Below are 20,759 nucleotides of genomic sequence, written 5' to 3'. Positions count from 1 at the left end.
CAATATGCTAGGGAGTTTTCTATCTTTCAAAAGCATAAGGGTGTTTCACAATCACACTATACTTAGCATTATATAAACTTCAGAGAACTTTTTCATTTTGAAAACAGAGATGAAAGTGGGGTGGAATTAGCATTTTTATTTTTAATTCACATTCCCCTTGTTTTTCTCCAAAGTTTGAAAGTAGAGCCAAGCCAAAGATTTGGCTTTACTCTTGAAACCAAAGCACAAAGCTGAGACTTTTAACCATAGCCATATGAGGAGAAAAAAAAAAAAAAAAAAAAGACCTACATAAAACTATATTAAAAAGTTTCTGGAGCTGAAATAAATAGTATTAGAATATTCTTACTGGCTATTACTCTTCCTTGGCTCATCCTCTTTATTGCACATGAAATTTGTCCAAAATCAGTAAGCAGTCTTCTATCAGAATCCTGTATCTCTCCTGCTATGAATACTGACTTCCTATGTGCTATAGTGTGTTTTAGATATAATGTGCTGAGAGTCAAAGCAAGACCTGTACAGCATTTAGTTTAACATGAGATTCAGACATGTGTGGGGTTAAAGCAATGCAGTTACCTTTAGAATAGGGTTCATGTACACATTATTTGTCTAATCTAATGCTGAGAATAAGAGTTAATGCATTCTGGGAGCAGTGTGACTCAACAGATGATAGCACTTTACAGAATTTGCTTCTGGGTCTATTCAAGGACTTTTCATTGCACAGCACAGTACCTTTAATTAGAGACATGAGCAGTAAATATGCATGCTCATTTTCCACCTGCTTCCTGACATCTCTTTGACAAAGTGAAGAGCAAGTCAGAATAAGAGTGACCAGTTTTGATTCATTTGTCATTTTAATGGTGTAAATATATTCACAGTATTTGTACAATTTTTAAATGCTGGGATGAAGTAGATTTGAAGGATATGTACCTGAGAGACCCAGGGTTGGAATCATTCTACTTAGCCACAGAAGAGGAAGTGGGAACAATAGTAGCATAAAATTTCACTTTATGGTTGTCAGAGTAGCACTCCCTGAAGCACTCACAAGAAGTTAGAATTTCCATTTGAACAGTATATTTAATCTCTGTTTAATCTCTGCTCAGTCTCAGAAGCCCAAATCCTTACCATTTTGTAATGCTCATCCGGTCTGCTATAAACAGGCAGAGGTTTACCAAATATTTACCATTTTTGTAAGATACATTGAGATACGCAGGGGAGAACTACTAGATGCAAAATAATATCTTATTTTTGAATATACCTGAATACTTCTTATGTGTCCACCTCAGACCACATTGCCATAAAACAGCCCAAAGTCCTCCCATCTCCTCCTGGCTTCTGTGGCAGTGACTAGGGTTCATGCCCCTCAAGCCTGTGATTCTTGCAGTGAAATCTGAGAATATAATGATCAAAAGTCCCACTGTAATTTGTCACTGAACCTTCTTCTGCTGCCTATGAAATGAGACAGTGTGGGGGGTACACATAGGCAGGCTGCAGAGTACATGAGGAGGTTGCAGAGGGTGCCCTGTTTTCATAAAGAGCTTGCACAGGACAAGCCCCATGACTGGGGGCTCTAGGGAGGTCTAGCTCAAGTTAGGGTTATGCTCCTTTCTTTTTGTGAAGAAACCTTGCCAGAGAAATATCAACTTTGCTTATGCCTTTCCAGGATTTGCCTGAGTAATTGGGTGCCTTGGGAGTACAGGGGGAGATAACTTCTGTCATGTACTACTGCATGACAGAACATGATTTAAGATGATTGCTTCATCCTTATGTTGATGCTGTTTACATCTTAAGTATTTCACAGAGCCATAGAATTGTTTGAATTTGAAAGGACCTTTAAAGATCACCTTATTCCAGCCCCCCTCCCATGGGCAGGGACAACTCCCACTAGACCAGGTTGCTCAAGGCCCCATCCGCCCTGTCATTGAATACTTGCAGCGATGGGGCATCCACAACTTCTCTGGGCAGCCTGTGCCAGTGCCTCACCACCCTCACAGTAAAGAATTTCTTTTGAATATATGATCTAAATCTGCCCTCTTTTAGTATAAAGCCATTACTCATTGGCCTCTTATGCTGGGGTCCATGTCCTTCTTATGCTGAAGGCTGCAGAGCTGAATGCAGTACTCCAAGTTTGGTCTCATGAGAGCAGAGCAGAGGGGGAAAATCACCTCCCTCGACCTGCTGTCTGCACTCCTTTTGATGCAGCACAGGACATGGTTGGCTTTCTGGGCTGCAAGCACACATTGCTGGCTCATGTTAAGCTTCTCATCAGCCAACAGCCCCAAGCCCCTCTCCTCAAAACTGCTCTCAATCCATTTTCCACCCAGCCTGTATTTGTGCTTGGGGTTGCCTCAACCCAGGTGCATGACCTTGCACTTGGTCTTGTTGAACTTCATGAGGTTCACACGGCCCCACCTCTCAAGCCTGTCCAGGTCCCTCTGGATGGCATCTCTTGCCTCCAGCATGTCAACCACACTGCACAGCTTGGTGTCACTGGCAAACTTGCTGAGGTTGTGCTTGATTCCACTGTCCATGTCATTGACAAAAATATTAAGCAACACTGGCCCCAGTACCAACTCCTGAGGAATGCCGCTTGTCACTGGTCTTCACTTTGATCAAACTGTTGACTGCAACAATTTGAGTGTGTCCATCCTTCCAATTCCTTACCCACCAAGTGGTCCATTCATCAAATCCATGTCTCACCAATTTAGAGTCAAGGATGTTGTGTGGGATAGTGTCATATGCTTTTAACAAGTCCAGGTAGATGACATAGTTGCTCCAGGGTAACTGTCCATCAGGGTAATTCCCTGTAAGGGAGTTGGAAATAAACTGATACTTAGAAAATAGAGCATAAATGGAGCACAGCCGTCTCAGCAAGGAGTTAAGCAATAAGGCTAATAAGGCTGGAAAACACTGCACAGTGCCAACAGCATTAGCCGTGTGGATCAATGGCAGGAATCTGACATAAACTGCAGGCAGCAATGCCACTGGAAACCTCTGAAATTAGAACTATTTAGGTACCTAAGGTCTAGTACCCAAAGTCATATCCAGGCACTGATGTAAGCTTCTCAGTTTCCCAAATGGTGAACAGAAATCACTCCTGTTTCACTGAGGGGAAACACTTGGTTGATAAACATTCCTGTAAGCTGCTGGCTTTTTTAACTGCCAAAACATGAATTTAGGCAACCCAGTTTGCACATTTTGTCTTGTAATTTTTAATAAAGCCATTCAAACAAGTGCTTACTCTCAGTTCACCTGGCAAAGATTTTTGTTTTCACAGCTCTATGGAAAAAGTGAACCAGCTTTGTTTTCACCTCAACTATTTCTTAAAAAATTAGAGATTTTTCCACTGGCAGAAAAATATCATTTGCTGGTCAATATACTCATAAAGGAAGAATGGTAGCCTTGTGCAATTTTGTTTAATGAATGAGCCTTCAGATTTCTATAGCAGACTGGCCAGCTAGCCACTGTGTTTTTGAGAAGTCAGTGATTTTCATGTGCTATAATTTTGGGTGGTGGCTTTTTGGTTTGGTTGGTTTTGCAGTTTGAAGGCTATGGTGCTGCTGTGCTTTGACAGTGTGATGCAGTCATACCTAACAATAATAGGAACTGATATTTCCCTTATGTCTCAGCTTAGAGGAAAATCAGGTTTCACCCTATTTTGCAAATGCTGCTTTCAGTTATGTCTTTGCAGAATAGGGCAGTCTTTTGTGCCATGTCTCTCTTCATGTTGGGGAAGCCAAGTCATCAAAGTCAAGCAGAAGCAGTTGGAGATGATAATCCATCCTCTGTGCAGTCTTGTAACTTACTGTACAACCTCAACTCATTAAGCAAAAGGGGCTTAGGGAACTTACCTCCTAACATGGTGTCATGTGAATAACCATTGGTTTAAAAGTTTTTATTTTATTTTTTATCTTTTTTTTTTTTTTTTTTTTTTTATTTGTGTTAAGGTTGCACTCAAAAATCCAGAGTGGAGTGTAAAGTATATAAAAAATCCTTGGCTTAAGCCTGTCTAAAGAAATCTACTTTGCAAATGTTTGCTATTATTTTTACACTCTGCAGTCAAAGCTTTAAGAAAAATGTGCTACTCTCGGTTCAATGCTCTTTCACGTTTCATAGATGGTATAATAAATGTTTGACTCAGGATGTTCAGGATAACATTTAGGCTCTAATGCTAAATGCATCACTGAAAGAACTCAGATTTATAATCTAATTTATATTGACTTCATGTTGCTCTGTCATTTATCTACAGGAGAATTAAATGCTAATACTTAAGCATTTAAAGCCAGATTCTGTCACACTTGTAGAAGAAGACTAGCTTCTCTGTAAGTTTTCATCAATTCGGTGGACAGATCTCACACTACTGCTTTATTCAAAGTAAATAAGAATACCAAAATTTAGAGTTACGTTTTGTAGGAAAACAAGTAGCTAGTTTGGGCCCTTATAATTTGTACAATGGCAATTTGAGAACCCAGTGAAGGAGAAAAATTGGTGTAAATGAATAATTAAAATGAGTAATTTTAATGAACTGTAATTCTGTGGCAGGATAAATTGGAATACTTACATAATATTTCTCATCTCTTTAACCAAGAAGCTGGACTAAAAATTAAAACAATTAAACAAACCAAACAGTAAAATAGCAGGCTGTTGTGGCAAAACAGTTCTTTTACTTTTACAGTATTGTAGCAACAACCTTTCTCACTGTACTTTTTTTGCTTTTCAAATGCAAATTTTTCAATTCGCTTTTCAAATTTTAAGGAAAAAATAAAAAAAATGCAGAGGTGTGTGTGAAACCTTCCTTCAAACAGAAACTGTGGGGTCTGTTAAAAGTTTTAGTAGACATGTGGGTCTGGATTTTGATTAAAGAGAAAGTCACCATATTTAAATCTGACATCTTTTTCTTATGGGCACCCAATTTTTTTCCTATTTCTAGAAACAGAATTTGTGTAGTCTTGGTTTAACATTGTGCTACATAGGTTCTCAAACCCAGGGTAAAGGTGGAGATAAAGCCGGTGTATACAGGTAGATTGGAGTCACTGTGGCTGTGTCCTTTTCAGGTAAAGCTAAATGGGTCTGGTGCTCTCTGTGTTTTGGCTTTTTGTTTCTATGAACTCAGTGAATTTCCAGATGATCATCCTTATTTATTGCAGTGTCTTTGCGTATGAAACCACATAGATAAATGAGAGCATCTGTTGGTGATTTATCCTGCTTTGTTTGGTGGAGTGAAGTACATAAATTAATCCATAGAGCTTTGTTGAAGCCATGGGCTTTGTGTTTGGCCACAGTCATCCACTCAGACTCCAAAAGTGCAAAATAGTGATCAACAGTACATTGAGAGTAGTCTGCAAATACACACAAGGGCCTGAAATATTTGGTTCCCACAAGTTTTCACAAACAAGAATGAGTATGGGAAGGAGTGTTGCCAGCTTTCTTCAGGCCTTGAGAACCCTCATGCTGATGAGTATCTGAACCTAATGTAAATCAAAACATGTGGCGCCAGATAAGTACTAATACCATAATTTAGTCTTAGCTTTTGGTTGCAATCTAGATGTTGGGACTAAGTTTGATTGGATATTAACGTTACCTATTCCTTCCATTCAGTACTTGGTCCATAAGCAAGTATTGGGTTTAACTGGAAACATACGTATATGGGAGTATATTCAGCTGAGACCTGATGTATTGTTCACTGAATTTAGCGGGTATTTTTCCACGGATTTCTGCTGGGGGAAGATGGGCGACAGACGTATTTCCCTTTTGATTTAGGTTTATGAGTAGTCTCTATAAGACACTAGTAGCATGAGAAAAGTTGATCCTTCATTTGTTTGTTTCACTGAGTTGCACTTAATTTCTGTTAGATATGAATTTATTTGAAACAGTCAAGAGAGGGCAAGCAAAAAATTAAAATTCTTATAAATTCTTATAGGAGCAGTGTTTCTTAAGAAAGATTAGTGTGAGGTGTCCATACCATGGCCATAAAGGATGAGAAAAATAACTTTATATACCTAAAGGGTATGAAGTTGTCATCTTAAACCCCATTATAAAACCTCATGTGCCTCTTCACAGAAGGAATCTGTTGTGCTAGAGGAGGTCTCAATGCAGGCTGTAAACCCCAAAAGAACATGAAGCCAGGGAACTTACCTCTTTTTCACTAGGGTGAAGTTATTTAGATAATGTTTGTCATTTATATTACCTAACATACTTCATTGACTTCCTTGGATGCTGCTGTTCTCTTTATAGCAGAACCAGGTGTCATGGATTTTGAGTGATGAAATTGGTCAGCTACAGGTAAATAACCTGCTAGTTTACCCTGAGGATGCATGTTTGCTAGAGGTAAGAATACTGCTGTGATAGGCTGTTTTGTTTTCCAAATCTGCCATCCAGTCAATGTAAACTCTTCTGCAGATTGGAGTTAGCTTGAATAGAGATCATCACACTCACTACTGCCTTTCCAAAGTGAACGTTTTGGTTATATGTGGAAATACAATTTGGTGTAGTGTAAGTGGAAATCTATTCAATGAAACTTGAATACTAAAAAAAAACACTATTTGAAAATACAAAAACACATTATAATCATTTTCTTCTGTGCCTGTTCACTGGCTGTAGGAGGGTTCACCCTAAGCAAAAGAATTAAATTCTTATCCTCATGAGATGTGAATTTGTTGGAGAGTTGCAGGAAGTCAACAGGATAACTATTTAGCCATACTAATTATTATGATTTTGAAATGAACTAGCAGAGAACTTTTATAAATCAATATTTGAAGTGTTCTGAAAATGTGCCTAAATTAGTCTAAATTAAGTAGAACAGACTGATGATTTTGATAACATTTTGATTAGCAGAAATAGTCACAGAAGTTAAAGCTCTGTAAACTGAAATTTGGACACGAATATATTCTATCTGTATATCCTCTTAGAAACACTGCAGTCCTCCAAAGCATGGGTATCACTTTTCAGAGTATTTTTGTTCAAAAGCTTCTTGTTACTTATTTTCTGTAGAGTATGCTGAGCCTCGAGGTCTGATAAAAGATCCCTTTAAATTGTCCTTTCATGCCTCATTATGGTAATGAGAAAAGGACAGAGAAGGAATCAACTGAAAATAGATTTTTTTTTTTTTTTTTTTTATGGATTCTGTTTCTGATATAGATATTGTGGAGTTAAGGAAATTGAAAAGAAATGTTTATGTAGTGGCAGGAAATGTTAAAGTAGTGAGCAGAAGCCTTTGTAATTTTCTGCAGATTTGGCAGCTTGTTTCTGTAGAACACACTGAAGAAACAGCAATTCACATTTAAGCAAAATAAAAATATCAAAATTATTTTTAATCTTGAAAAATCCACATGTTGGGAGAAGTTGTGATAAGACACGGCACAACAACTAACAGAATTTGTGAAACAAGTGGCTAAAACATCTCCTGTTACCACACTAACACACTTATTATTATAACTTACATAATGTGGTGCTTGGTGTTTTAGATATGCTACAGACAAATGCACAGGTATGCAGTTGTTTTCAATATGATTTTCCCAGAAAAGCCACCTCTTTTTCTCCTCTAGGATATCACCTAGTAAACATTAATAAACACTTTAAATAGCCCATCAGAGAGTAATAAACATATTCTCTCATAAATAATGGTTTGCAGCATTATACCCTTCTACTGTTTAAGTATTTTTCTGTTCATGAAAATTAACTTGAGTCATTGAAATTCAGACCTTTTTTTTCAGGGAGAATTGCTTGTTAGCAGCAAGAACTGACTCAGGATTTTATACAAAACATGAAACTTCTCCACATTGTTTGTCATTAGCTGGAGTACCTTTCCAATTGACAGAAGATGAAATATTTCCACTGGTTATATGTAATGGACTGTGAAGGCATCTTGAACCAGAATGGGAAAGTATACTTGAAAATGAATGTTTAAAGGAAATAGGGAAGAAATGGAATAACAATGTGATGTATATTATATTTGAAGCAGGTTTTTAAACTCATTCTTTGTGGTGAACAAGAGTTTAACTTTGTCTTTCAAAAAAAAAAAAAACTTTCTCAAAGTAAGTAGGTGGTCTTGTAAAACTGTGAAATATACTTATTTTGTTACATGATTGAAATTTGCGTGTTGAATGACTACAGCTTATGAACCTGGAATAAAATAGAATTTGGGATAGAAACTGTAGGAAGGTTTATCAACCTACAAAGTATCCCAGGTGAGCTACGGCGTGGCTGGTGAACATGGTAGACTATCTTGAAAGGAGTTTTCAGCCGTGTTCAACTATTCTATTGAACGAACAAGCACAGAAAAAAAAAAAAAAGTTGTTTATTATTATTATTAATATTAAATTTCATTATTTATTTATTTATTTATTATTGCCGTCAAGACAGATATAAAATAACTAAGTGCGTAAGAACAAGAGCGTAAACATAGTCTGTGAAAAGAAGAAGCTAGAGCATCAGTGCTTTCCTGCTTCTGGGAGGAAGGTAGTGCATAGAAAGTTTGACGTATTTTAATAACCGCTGTACTTATTCTGCTTTTATTGTAGCATAGATCCTTTTCCATACTGTTCATTTTATGAACTTCTGGCATCCATCTGTTACAGTTCCAGATCATAGTTTTCAGATTGTTTGGACAAACTGTCAGGCATTTTCTAAGTTAATGACATTTATCACTGGTTCTCTTGGGAAATGAACGTTGGTTAACCATGATTCTTCTGACATTACAAAGGCAATTATTCGCAACAGTATGGTAGCTCTGTGATAAGAGCTCTTAACCATCACAAGGCTACAGTTGAATCTTTCCAGTGCTCCTGTTGTAAATAATTGAAAGAAAAGTTTGAATGGTTCTCAGAGAGGAAATTACACAAAGGACTAATGTTCTGTTTCTGGAAAAATCAAGCAGGATTATAGGTAAACACTGTTTTGCAGTACTTTACGTAAGAACAGTATTCTCATAATGAAAACAAACAAGGAAATAGTAGTGGTGGCACAAATGGTTGTGTTAAAAGTATACAAAAATACTAAATCTGAGGAAATAACTTTCTTGATCAGTCAGTAAACAGATTGGCTGATAGCTGACCTGAAGATTGTTTGCCTTTGAGTAAGGAAGAGAAATAACAAACTATTATGCACTTTTGATGAATAAAATGAACAATCTGGATTCAGCAGATTTGTCATTTGGCATATACAAAACTAACAGGCCTACTGTCCATCACACTGATTTATATTATTTCCAGTTTGTCTATTATAATCTACCTTTTGTCTGGTTAATTTTTTCTGAAAAGTAATTTAGGACTACTGATAAATTCCTCTTCTTGGTATGATCTTCCATCTGTAGGAGAAGGGTAAGAAACCAAAGGTTGTAAGAAGGGGAAGTCCTTCCTGGAAATACCATAGGTTCCTCTATATGTTTTTTGGTGTTGAATGCCTGTGCTGCTGCTGCTCTTCAAAGGCATATTTTTTCATCACTAAAGTCTTCCAAGTTACAAGGCATTTCCCTTAGCATTTGGTATGAATCCTGCCTTTTTGTCTGTTCTTTCCAAGATTTCTGCCATAAAGGCCTTTTTAATCTTAAAACTTCCATTTCAGTTACTGTCACTGTCCCTTGTAAAGCCATAAGCCACTTTTGCAACCTGCCTCTGAAATCTGTCCCATATTACTGTGTCTCTCTACCTTTGAGACTTAGAATCAGAGAAACAACCAGGAAAAAAAAATAAAAATAAAAAAATAAAGACTTCATGCTTTTATTTTAGTGCTAAAATTCTACCTTGAGCAGTAGCTTCTTGAAAACTCTCCTTGGGAAGTCAGTCAGGAGCATGAAGTCCATTTATCTAGGTCTGTAACACCTGTTACCAAATCACCACAAAGCAGATTTTTTCCAGTGGCCCATGACTCTGGTTTTGAATCAGCAATTTTTTTCTGGTTGTTTCAATCAGTAGAAACTGGAGTTGCCCATAAATTAGGTGGCATTGTACATACTTACAGCTGAAACTGTCCTTATCTGCTTTTGCACTGGGAATTCTCCATCACACTGTCTCTGTGCTTTCTGTTACACTTTTATCTGGATGATCTGCCTATGTAGCCTCCAAATTTTCTAAACAAGTTTGAGAGGATGAAAATGTATTGTTCCTGTGGGTTAGCAAGAGGTAATCAGAATATATGAACATCTGCCAGATTCCGTTGCTAGTTTACAAAGATGTAAAATGAGAAAAGGTCTCAGGAGCTGATGGGATGATACCAAGGTTTATCAGTGTGAATGAGAAAAGAATTTACTGGATTTTAAAGAGGAGTAATGATTTCCTCCTCCCTTTCACCACAGCTGTTTCACCTTTTTTGCTCCCTTTTGCTTGATTATATACAAAATATAAAAAGTGATCAAGTTAAAAGTTATGTGCTTTCCAGCGTTGTTCTATTTTGTAAATCAGTAACAATCATAATCCAGATTTACCAAAGAAATTATTTATTTTGGCTACTCTAACAGGACGTTGGCGATGGATTTCCAGTTTATGACACTATAGCTATTTATGTGAAGGTTTTAATGTAAATAATTAACTATTTGTCTTTATTAAAGGATCTTTTCTCACTACACTGATTCTTTAATTATAGTTTATTATGTAAACACTAGTGTTTTGAGAACTATTCAATCTCTCATTATGTCCAGGGGCAGACAAAGACAAACCATGCAAATTTTATCAATTTGTCTAGCTGTCCTACCATATGAAACAAAATAATAATAAAATATCAACTAAAGAACTAACTAACTAAATAAATAAATTGTCTTATAGTCAAGTTAGCTTGTTTTTTAAACTTTTAACATACATTTTTACATATATTGGAATAAAATACAATGTTGTAGAAACCAGGCTATTGTATAGATGCAGTCATGTGCTGTTTAAAATATGAAGGTGATTAACTTCCATCGTCTTTTCCACTGCACCAGAAATCTTACTGTATTTGCTCAACCACATCTGCAAGAATCTGGTTTTAACTGAACAGATTTTCTTATTTATTGAAATTCCAATAACTTGAGATTTTCTTGTCATTCATGTGTGTGTTTGTAGAGAGGTTATTGTTATCGACATTTTAGTTTTTCAAATATTTAAATTTTGTTCACTAGAGTACTTTGGAATTATGCAAACACTGTTTTATTAACCATCTAAGTTTCACATGATAGGAGACTGATTTTAAAAATCCTGGAGAAAGAAATAGCTTGAGTAAACAGTCTATCGCCTAATTTTTTATCTCCTACAGTGCCACATATACCAGTTTAAGAGTGATAAAAATTCATCAGCAGAGGTGTTTTACTAATTGGTGTGAAATGGCTGGCACTCTCAGTTCCTGGGGCTTCTGCTCTTTGCCCCTGGTTTCAGTTTCATATAAAGGCCAGGAACATGTATACATATAAGCTTTTCCCGCATTCAGAAGAGATCTGAGGCATACTGGTAGGGCAGAGATAAAAATGTATTACTTTTTCTTTGGGGTGTTAAGCCTCCAGAGCAAATGATATATCATCAATACCAGAAATACCAGGAAAGGAAGTGGAAGAATTTTCACCATACTAATATGTTTTTCCAAAATATAAAGAAAATAAACATTTATATGAATTATAAGGAATCCTAAGAAGTTGGGTTTCTACTGTTCCCTCTGAAAAGAATCAGTAGTTTAGGAACTGTGGAGTGGGGGAGAATTTTTTAAGATGGCAGAGAAAGTACTCGGCTATTTACAGATTATATCTAGTGTAGGAGTTGGGGTGTCAGGATAGTCTTATGACTGTATTATGTAGCAGGTGTATGAAAAGGAAACTAAAAGTCCTAAAAGTATACAGCATAAACCAACTTGGGCTATCTCAAGCCTCTTCAAATACATTCCTTATATAAATCAAATAAAGTTATAAAAACTAAAAAATTGTTCAATATTTCCAGTAGGTCTTTTCCACATGGCTTGTTTAGTATTTTTTCTTTTCATTCCAAAAGCATCATCATGTGATCAAGAACTTCAGTCAGCTCTAGAGGAAGCTAAACAACCCCAGAAAGACAATGTGTTCATTCCAGAGTGTGCTCAGGGTGGCCTTTACAAACCAGTGCAGTGCCATCCTTCTACAGGCTACTGCTGGTGTGTTCTCGTGGATACAGGACGTCCCATCCCTGGTACATCAACAAGGTAAGGGAATGCATGTTCAGTGCTCAAACCTGCAGTGAGTAGATGCCTTAATGTGCATGTAGTAATATGTAGTTTCCTATTGCTAATTGAATGATATCATGTAGATTTATTCCACTATAAAGATTGAAGTGAAATAATTCTAAGATCCATTGGCCATAAGTCCAGATGGCCAAAGACTGATACACTGCAATGCCATGGGCAGTATGCTCCCCAGATCCTTTATTTTATATTTTTACTTTCCATTCTTGCTATTTTATGCTGGGAAGCCAAGGCTTGAAGCAGATAATGAATCATCCCAGAGGAAACCTCACACCCCTTATCCTGAACATGGAAGAACCAAGTAAGATGGTCTATGACAGGAACCACATCCAGCCTCAGAAATGTTCAGTTATTTTTCCAGCAACCTCCTCAACTATTTCATATGACTTGCTTTGATGGAACAATTGCCTGGGAACCCATAGAGAGGAAGTATCGTTTTAGTGTGTTATTAATAGAAACTTGGAGTTCAGTCATGTCGGCTGAGCCGGATGCATGGTAAAGCATTGTGAGCCACATAGAGCAGATGTAGGCAAGGCAAATATCAGATTCCAAAGGATGTTATTTAGGCTGGTTATTGAGGTTTGGCCCTTGTAGTAATGTTATAGAAGCTCATACAAAGTTGGTGGGCAGTATGGGTATCTTGATGCAATTACAAATCTTTTCAATCTTAAGTAAAAATCATTTTTGATCATTTGCCTAATATTTATGAAAACTATCATAAGCCACTTGCTGCAATTTATTATATTCTTGGGAAGGAGCTTTCACATATTCTTCAAGTGCTGATTTACTTACTGATACCTGTTTACACCATAGTCTATACCAATTACAGTACTAGATTAAATGAGCATGGAATAGTTACCAGTAATCTACTGTTTCTGGCAAGCTGAGATCCGTAAATTGTCAAAATTAAATATTATAAAATTTGTCTAGAAAACCTAAGATAAGTACAGAGATTCCAGAGGTTCATTTCTATTCTTCCTCTGTTCTCCACTCCTACATTTGTTTACTGTTCCTTGTTTTTAGTGATCCTTCTTTGAACTATAATTTAAATCATTTTTTGGAGCCTTAGTTCTCATTCTCTAAGTTGAGTTGAGCATCCGTTTTTGCTGGTGAAGTAAAAGGACTTCTGCAGTTCTTAGGAGTGTCCATTTCATCTTGTCCTTTCACTGGAGATCATTGTGGAGAGTCTGATTCAGGCTTCTTTCTTTTCCCCACATCAAATATTGATACACATTGGTATAACTTCCCGGAGCCTTCTCTTCTCCAGATTGAACAGTCTCTGAACAGGCTCACTCAGACTCTCCACTCTCCTTCTTGTGTAAAATGCTCCAGTCTCAATCATTTTAATTGTCCTTTCCTGGACTCATGCCAGTATGTCTGTCTCTCTTGTCTGGCTGTCCCAGATCTGGATCCAGCACTCCAGATGTGGTTCACCAACGGTGAGTGGAGGGGAAAGGTCACCTCACTTGGCTTGCTGGATGCATACTTAATGATCCTTGTGGGTCCCTTCCAACTTGGATATTCTATGATTCTGGAACTACACAGTATCTCAGATGAGGGAGAAGAGGTGGCAGAGATTCTTTCACTGTGCTGCCTATCTTCAAAGTTAGAACACTGGCAAGTTGGATTCAATCTCATGATTTAGACACAATTCTTTTTGCCTCATGGCTTATACTGAAAATATCAGATGATTTGGCCTTGATAATTTCTAGTATGTTCAGCTTTGCCAGATTTATGGGGAGTCCTCAATGGAGAGTTTATGAAGTTCTGAGTAGAAGTGCTGAATTATATGGGTAACTAGAGTGCTTAATTTTATGAGTTTTATACTAAAAGAATGCATGGTAAATTTTGTCATCTACAGTCCTAGTAAACAAGCAGGTGGGATTCCTGTCTGGAGTTTAAGAGGAGTGTCTAGATCTCATTTCTAGGCAAGATTTATGTGGGATGGAATCCCATTAATTATTTTTTAGTTAAAAGTTCCTTTCAGTATATCCGTATTGATAAAATTAAACTTTCTCCCCTAGCAAGGGGAGATAGAGATCAGAATATGATGAAAAAGAAGCAGTTATCTTTTCTTTAATTCATAGAAAAGATGAACATGTGAGTCTTTCCGAGTTTAATGTCTCAAGGGCAAAGTGGTGTATGCTATCTTCCAGCTTCCCATTGCAAAAAAATAAATTAGATGAGTAGCTATTAAAACTCTACAGCAGGATCTGATAGTACTCATGGTAGAAAGATGGATGCATTGCATCTTGGAATCTTTGTTCTGCAAATCTGTATTGAATCACTAGGGGACAACAATGAAAGAATGCACATATCATGGAAACTCTTGCCAGAACAGCTTAGCATTTTGCATGTTGTTTGTTTTGAAAACATTCATGAGGATGAAATTTGTCATATAATCAGGCTATGAATACCACAATAATAAGTAGTCCTGTTAAATTAGACCCACAAAATGAAGGGAAGTTATTAATATTCATTGACCTTCTAATGCCCTGTGATCTGAGGCAAAGATAAATCACTTGTCAGTGAAGATATTCCAGAGAAAAATAATAATTCTAGAGTTAAAATAAAGATATGTGAATGAAGAACCATTCTAGGACGTGTAAAACAGCGAAACATAAAAGAGATATGTGATGATATGGTATAAAGCTGGATTTTATGAATGTCTAGAGGGAATATTCATTTGACTAAAAGGAATACATGCAGGATACAAACAACTGTTTTCCTGAAAATCTTACTAGTAGGATCTCTACCAGCTTGCTCCAAATACTTTCTGGACATAAGAGCCTCAACAGGGCCCTGAGTCTCTGTTCTTGCCTGTGACTTTTGAGCAACTAGGATCATAGGCAAAATAATTGTCAATCCACTTGCACAAGATTCTCTAGACTCAAAAAAAAAAAAAAAAAAAAAAAAAAAAAAAAAGCAAATCAGCTACTTTATAAGGTTGCCCACACTGTGGAATTGTCTGCTTGATTGTCTGCTATTATGCATGCCTCAGTAACTCTCAGTGCTTCCAAGCAGACTGGTCAGAGGTATAAAGCAGCTGTCATAAGCCCTTGCTAACTCTAGATACATATTTGGTGCTTGGGAGTTTTTGCGTTTTAAAATTCTAAAGAGGAACTTCGTATGTCTTGACTACATTATTTTTACCTGACAGTGCTCCATTCTGATACACAATCTCTTTCCCACTCTTTCCCAATGAAAACTGAGTCAAGTGTGTTTTTCATATCAGTTCTTAGTGTGGCTGTGTCTGCATGGCAAATTTCTGATGATTCACTTTGTCTTTCTTCAGTTGCTTCAAAGAACTAAAAGCATACTTTTTACATTACTGCACTTTAGCAGGTATTGTGATTTAATAGATTTATTTTATATATGGTGAGCTACATCTGTATCTAAAAAAATAGAAGCTGAAAGAGTAGAAGAGGAGAGATGAAATAAAGCGTAGGCATGGAGCAGTAACAACGGAAGAGGACAAGGGGAATGCAGAGTTAGGTATCAGATTAATCAGGGACCAGGCTGGTTGCCAGATACTGCATTAGTGAGTATTGCTCAGAGATTTCCCTTTCACTCTTTTCTTGTCTGATTGAAGTGGTCATCCATCAGGTATCTAAATCCCAACCATGCTATCAAAGCAGCTTCTATTTCCACCGTTCTCTATGGAAAGGAAAGTGTCTGTGGCTCTCATGTTTGTGAAACAACACCATACCTTCTTGCAGCAGCCAAAATTAGATGGAGCTGTGGGCAGTTTCATCAAGTGGGAAAAAAATTAAGCACTCAAAGGAAAAAAAAAGATAAGTTTTCATCCTGACTGGTAATTAAAATCTGAACACTTCCGTGTTGTTTTTAGGGGCAGTCTGGTCTAACCCCAAGACATAACCACAGTCTAACACTTTAAAAAACAATATATTGTTAAAAAAAATCACATTAGTATATTTTGATTAGACATTTTAGTATGCCTCTCAGTAAATATGATTTTGGGGAATCTAGAATGGGAGCATTTCAAAGAAAGATGACCAGTTACATAAGGTATGAAAGAACCTAGATTGAATTAATAGGTATGTATGTGCACATGCATATATATGGACACAAGTCATATTAACTTAGGCCTGAAATTTCTCTAAAATGCTGTACATTAAATTCTGCACCTTCAAGCTACTGAGAAGAATGAGAAAATAACATCTCAGATTGTGTTAAACTGAGTGAAAAACTACCATGCAATAATAGTGGGATTGTAAGAAACAGAAAAACTCAGCAGTAAATGCTCCTATGCCTTCAGTCTTGCAAGAATGAAATTGCAAGTGATGTTGATACTAAATATTTTTTGAAACAACAAATATAGGGTTTCTTGTTACAGGCTAACAATTTAGCTTTAAGTAAACATAATATGAAGAAGAGAGGAACCAGCATACTCATGTAGCAGGTGAAGAATCAGTCTTTTCCACAACCAATTTCAAGCTATTTTAGTCCAATTCACATCTTTCCAGAATCCCTATCAGTTTTTTCCTCTTGTTTGAAATGTTAGCTGTTCACAGTTAGCCCTTCTTAAACTAACATTCGCTTTGGAGAGGATACAGTGGTAAATGCACTTAGTGCTGCAGTATTAACTAACTACAGTACCTGCCTTGCTGTGAAGTTGCTTTTGTGGTGTTTTACATTTACAGAATGAATAGTGAGTCAGATGCCAAAATTTATTATGCTGCTTATAGCTTTTTGATCTTGCACGTGGGAGGAGACTCATCTTTACTATTATTATATTTTTATTATATATTATTTTATGGCAATCCCCCATAGTTTTCTTCTTCCTCAGTTTTTCTCCCTGTAAAACGGACTTTGGAATAGATAATAATTACTCAGTTTGGTATCAACCATAGGAAAATAAACATGTTCTGGCTTCCTTGAGGGAAGTGGAAAACAGGCAGATAAATCTGCATTGCCTCTTCTGAATAAGAAATCAGTTTCTTCCCTGAAAAAAGGAGGAAAAAAGTTTAATTTGAACTACAAAATTGGAAATAAATTAGTTCTAAGTTAACTATGGCTGGTTTTTATTCTCTCCCTGTTTCTTCTTTAGGTATGAACAACCTAAGTGTGATAACAGTGCCAGAGCTAACCCAACCAAAACGAAGGATTTGTACAAAGGACGCCAGCTTCAAGGTCAGTGAAATAGATATATTTGATTTCATGCATTCCAGTGTTTTGTTTTGTCACTGCAGTAACTTATAAAGCAATTCCTTACCTTGTATCTAAACAGTTTATCTTTTAGATATTGCTAAATTGAATTGCCACTGACTGAAGGTTTTGGCTTTGGAATGGTATGGTCTTAGGATATTGTCAGAGAAAGTAAGAAACTTTTTTTTTTTTTTTTTTTTTAGTTTAGTGTTTAAAAGGCAGTCACAGCTACTCACATTATTTCTTACTGTTTTCACACCAGAAAAGTCAGCAAAATCCTTCAGAAATCGACCTTTATCTTCAGATCTATGTAAAATATGTATCTACTTACAGTTTTTGAAGAGCTAACCCTTCAATTTACCTCAGGAAAAATAATTATTATTATTCTCTGTTGTAGGAACACTATTTATTGATGAGATTTTTTTTTTCTGACTTTTTATGACTGTGAGACACCTTATTTCTGGGTAGCTGAGCTATATAGAAGTCAGTAGATTTGATTCTTTTTTGAATTGGTCTTTTAAGGCCAATGAGGTTTAGTATGTTTTAGTGATATTGCATGTAATGAGAAAATTATGACTCACTGTCAGCTATTGTAAAGAATCAGAAACAAGCAAATGATTTCAGCAGATTTTATGTGTCATGAGAAATATTTTAGTTTAGCCACCCAAAGGAATGTATAGGCAATAATTTTGAACTGATCATGTCCACTAGTGTTGAAACTCATCTTGAATGAAGCAGACGTTAATGTTTTCTGTCATGAAACAAATGTAATTACAAGGGATAATATGAAAAGAAGTAAGAAACGTGAAAGATGTGTTATTATACCATATATAGTTATATGTTGTGTTCTATGCAGAAATAAGTCACTCATAGCATTAGCCATAAGCCATCCTATTGCTATCAATTAAAAAATGCCAAGCATGACCCATAGACATAGCTATCTAGGTATGATGGGACATACAGACAGGAACTGGACTGTCAAGATAGACAAGGAAACACTCATGCAATTTTAGACACACCTATTATTTTCTGGATTTTATCTAAAACTGTGGGATTTTCTGGATTTCATCTAGAACAAAGCCTTTGCTTTGTTTAGATAAACAAGGCAAGGTCTAGAGGTGCTGTTGTTCCTCTGAGACCATGAAGAAGACAAACAGAGCTGTTTTCCTCAGTGACAACTTTGCACAAGAACAAATAGGTACAAACTACACTGAACGTATGTCACTTGGAAATTGCAAAGTGTTTTCCAATGATTAGAGCAGTGAGGCAAGTCTTCTAAAGGACTAGTAATGGGGCAGAAACTCTGGTTACGTTTTAGGTAGCTCTTGATCAGTTTATGAGAGAGGCAGTGGGAAGGAGAGGGGCATGGCTGAGATACTTGCTCTGCATTGTCTCTTATTGCTTAAAATACTGAATATACACGCAAAGAGATGAAAAGCTGCTTTACCCTAAAAATTGACTTGGGAGTATGAATTTCACAGATCTTTCCAAACTGTCTCAATTTCTTTTCATTTGCAAATAAGAGCCTGAACATGCTTGACATGCAGTTGTGCTGTTTAGCTCTTCACAGAGTTCAGCAAGAGCCATGTGTACCACATAAATCCTCAGATGTGTGAAATCTAATGGTAAATACACCTCTGTTGACAGTCAGATTGATGATCTTTATTCACCATTTCATCAGCCAGTACTTGCTTACTGAAATTACTTACTGCTGTTGTAACATCAGAGAAGTTAGCAGGTATTTCAGGGATAATTTGGGATATATTTTACAGTCCTAACTCCATGAAACCCAATGCAAAGCTGACCACTAATTTCTGTGGAAATAAGATCAGGCCTGTTCTTCCTACGTACTCTAGTAACCTCCAACAATTTCTGTCAAAACAGCACTTGTATAGTTATAGGCTAGTATAATTACTTGATTTAACGTGTGCCTTTTTCTGTGTGAAAAGAACATAGACTCAGAAGAGAGTATAACAGAGTCAAAACTCAAGAAACAAGTTTGGCACTTAGTTCTGTAAAAGACATGACTTGTTGGTCACGTCTACCTTTAAAAAAAAAACACCTGAAAAAGCATTTGATTTTATTTGATTCTCAGAGGCAGGATGGGAAGGTGAAGATGAGTAGGTGTTTTGAAACACCTACTTCTTATCCAAACCAATAGTGCTTTTAAGCAGTACAGTAATAAAGATTTATCCCGAGTCAGGATACTTTACTGAGGAAGCAATTAACAAGAACTTTCCATGCTGTAAGCTCTTTCCTGATCATTTCATTTTTGTTAAGTTAGGCAATGGTCTTTTGATTATCTCTTTTCACTTCCAGTATTTTGCACTATGTGATCTTTAGTCCAACAAACCTTTGCAGCAGTGTGAGCTAATAGCTATCATAAATTTTATCCATGATACTGATTTTATCGCCAAAGTGATTTTATTGCAAATTTTTTTTTTTTTTAGTTTTTAGTTTGCTTACCCTCGAATAACCTTTGGCTTCCAAATGCTTTAAATTAGTTTAAAATAAAGCAAATACCAAAATTTCTTAACATTTCCTAAATAGTTAGGAGCTATCTAGAAAAACCTTCTTCTACACTGCAGCAGCAAAAAGTACGTACCTATAGAAGTAATGGAAGGAGGAGCTTGCTTCACAGTTGAAGCTGTGTTAGATGTGTTTATTGTTCTTTCACTCTCTTAAGGTTTTCTCTTTTCCCTCTCTCAGCTAGTCTATTAAATACTCAAGATGTCATCACTCACTTGACAAATTTCTCTCTTATCAGCATAAAATGCAAACACTACATTAAGTAAAAATGAATTGAGTTTACCTTAGATAGTTATTTTGAAAAGAGGATGTGGAAAGAGGATCTTGCACAAATATAGCTAGTTGTTAACAAGTAACAGGTAAAATCATACAAATGGTTGAGGCAATTCTACTTTTTAATAGGAATGAACCACTGTTGCTCAAAGTTTCTTTACTTTAAGCAGTGTTGCAAAGGCATGTTTTCATTTGTGTTGTCTACATTTAAGTACAGCATCTAATTGTTGAGTGGTGCCAGGACTGAATAAAATATGTAGGTTAACCGTGTGCTGACTTTCAAGGAATAATACATTTTTGAAAGGATGGGTTTGTTTGATTTGCAGCTTATACCCACAAAAATGTAGTAGCCCTGGGTAAAACCACTGTGACTGCTTGCTGTGTAAAACTAGAAAGATTTTGAAATAATTACTTTATTAGTCTGAATGATCTTAAATAGGATAAGATACAATGATACATCCTCAGGTGGATTAAATTGGCATAGTTCTGCAGTTACACTAATTTATACCACCTGAAAACTTGAACCTACTACATGTTAAGCCAAATATTTTTAGCAATAATTTGCAAATAAAACACAGTGCAGTTTTTTGCAAACACTGATACCTTGTTAAGGCAAAATT

General features: G+C 36.3%; 1 protein-coding gene across 5 annotated transcripts in view; it reads left to right on the top strand.

Moving 5' to 3' along the window:
• Positions 1–20,759, top strand: part of SMOC2 (SPARC related modular calcium binding 2) — a 145,344-nt gene that overhangs the window by 89,995 nt on the left and 34,590 nt on the right. For all 5 annotated transcript variants that reach the window (XM_032183504.1, XM_032183503.1, XM_032183502.1 and 2 more), the window contains exons 8-9: positions 11,943–12,129; positions 17,240–17,322. In XM_032183504.1, the coding sequence (XP_032039395.1) occupies positions 11,943–12,129; positions 17,240–17,322 (270 nt within the window). The remainder of the gene's footprint in view (positions 1–11,942; positions 12,130–17,239; positions 17,323–20,759) is intronic.

The sequence above is a fragment of the Aythya fuligula genome, chromosome 3 (genome assembly GCF_009819795.1).
Source record: "Aythya fuligula isolate bAytFul2 chromosome 3, bAytFul2.pri, whole genome shotgun sequence".
In the NCBI taxonomy this organism is placed as follows: Eukaryota; Metazoa; Chordata; class Aves; order Anseriformes; family Anatidae; genus Aythya; species Aythya fuligula.
Note: the sequence above shows the minus strand (reverse complement) of the source record. Positions and strands in the feature narration are given on the sequence as shown.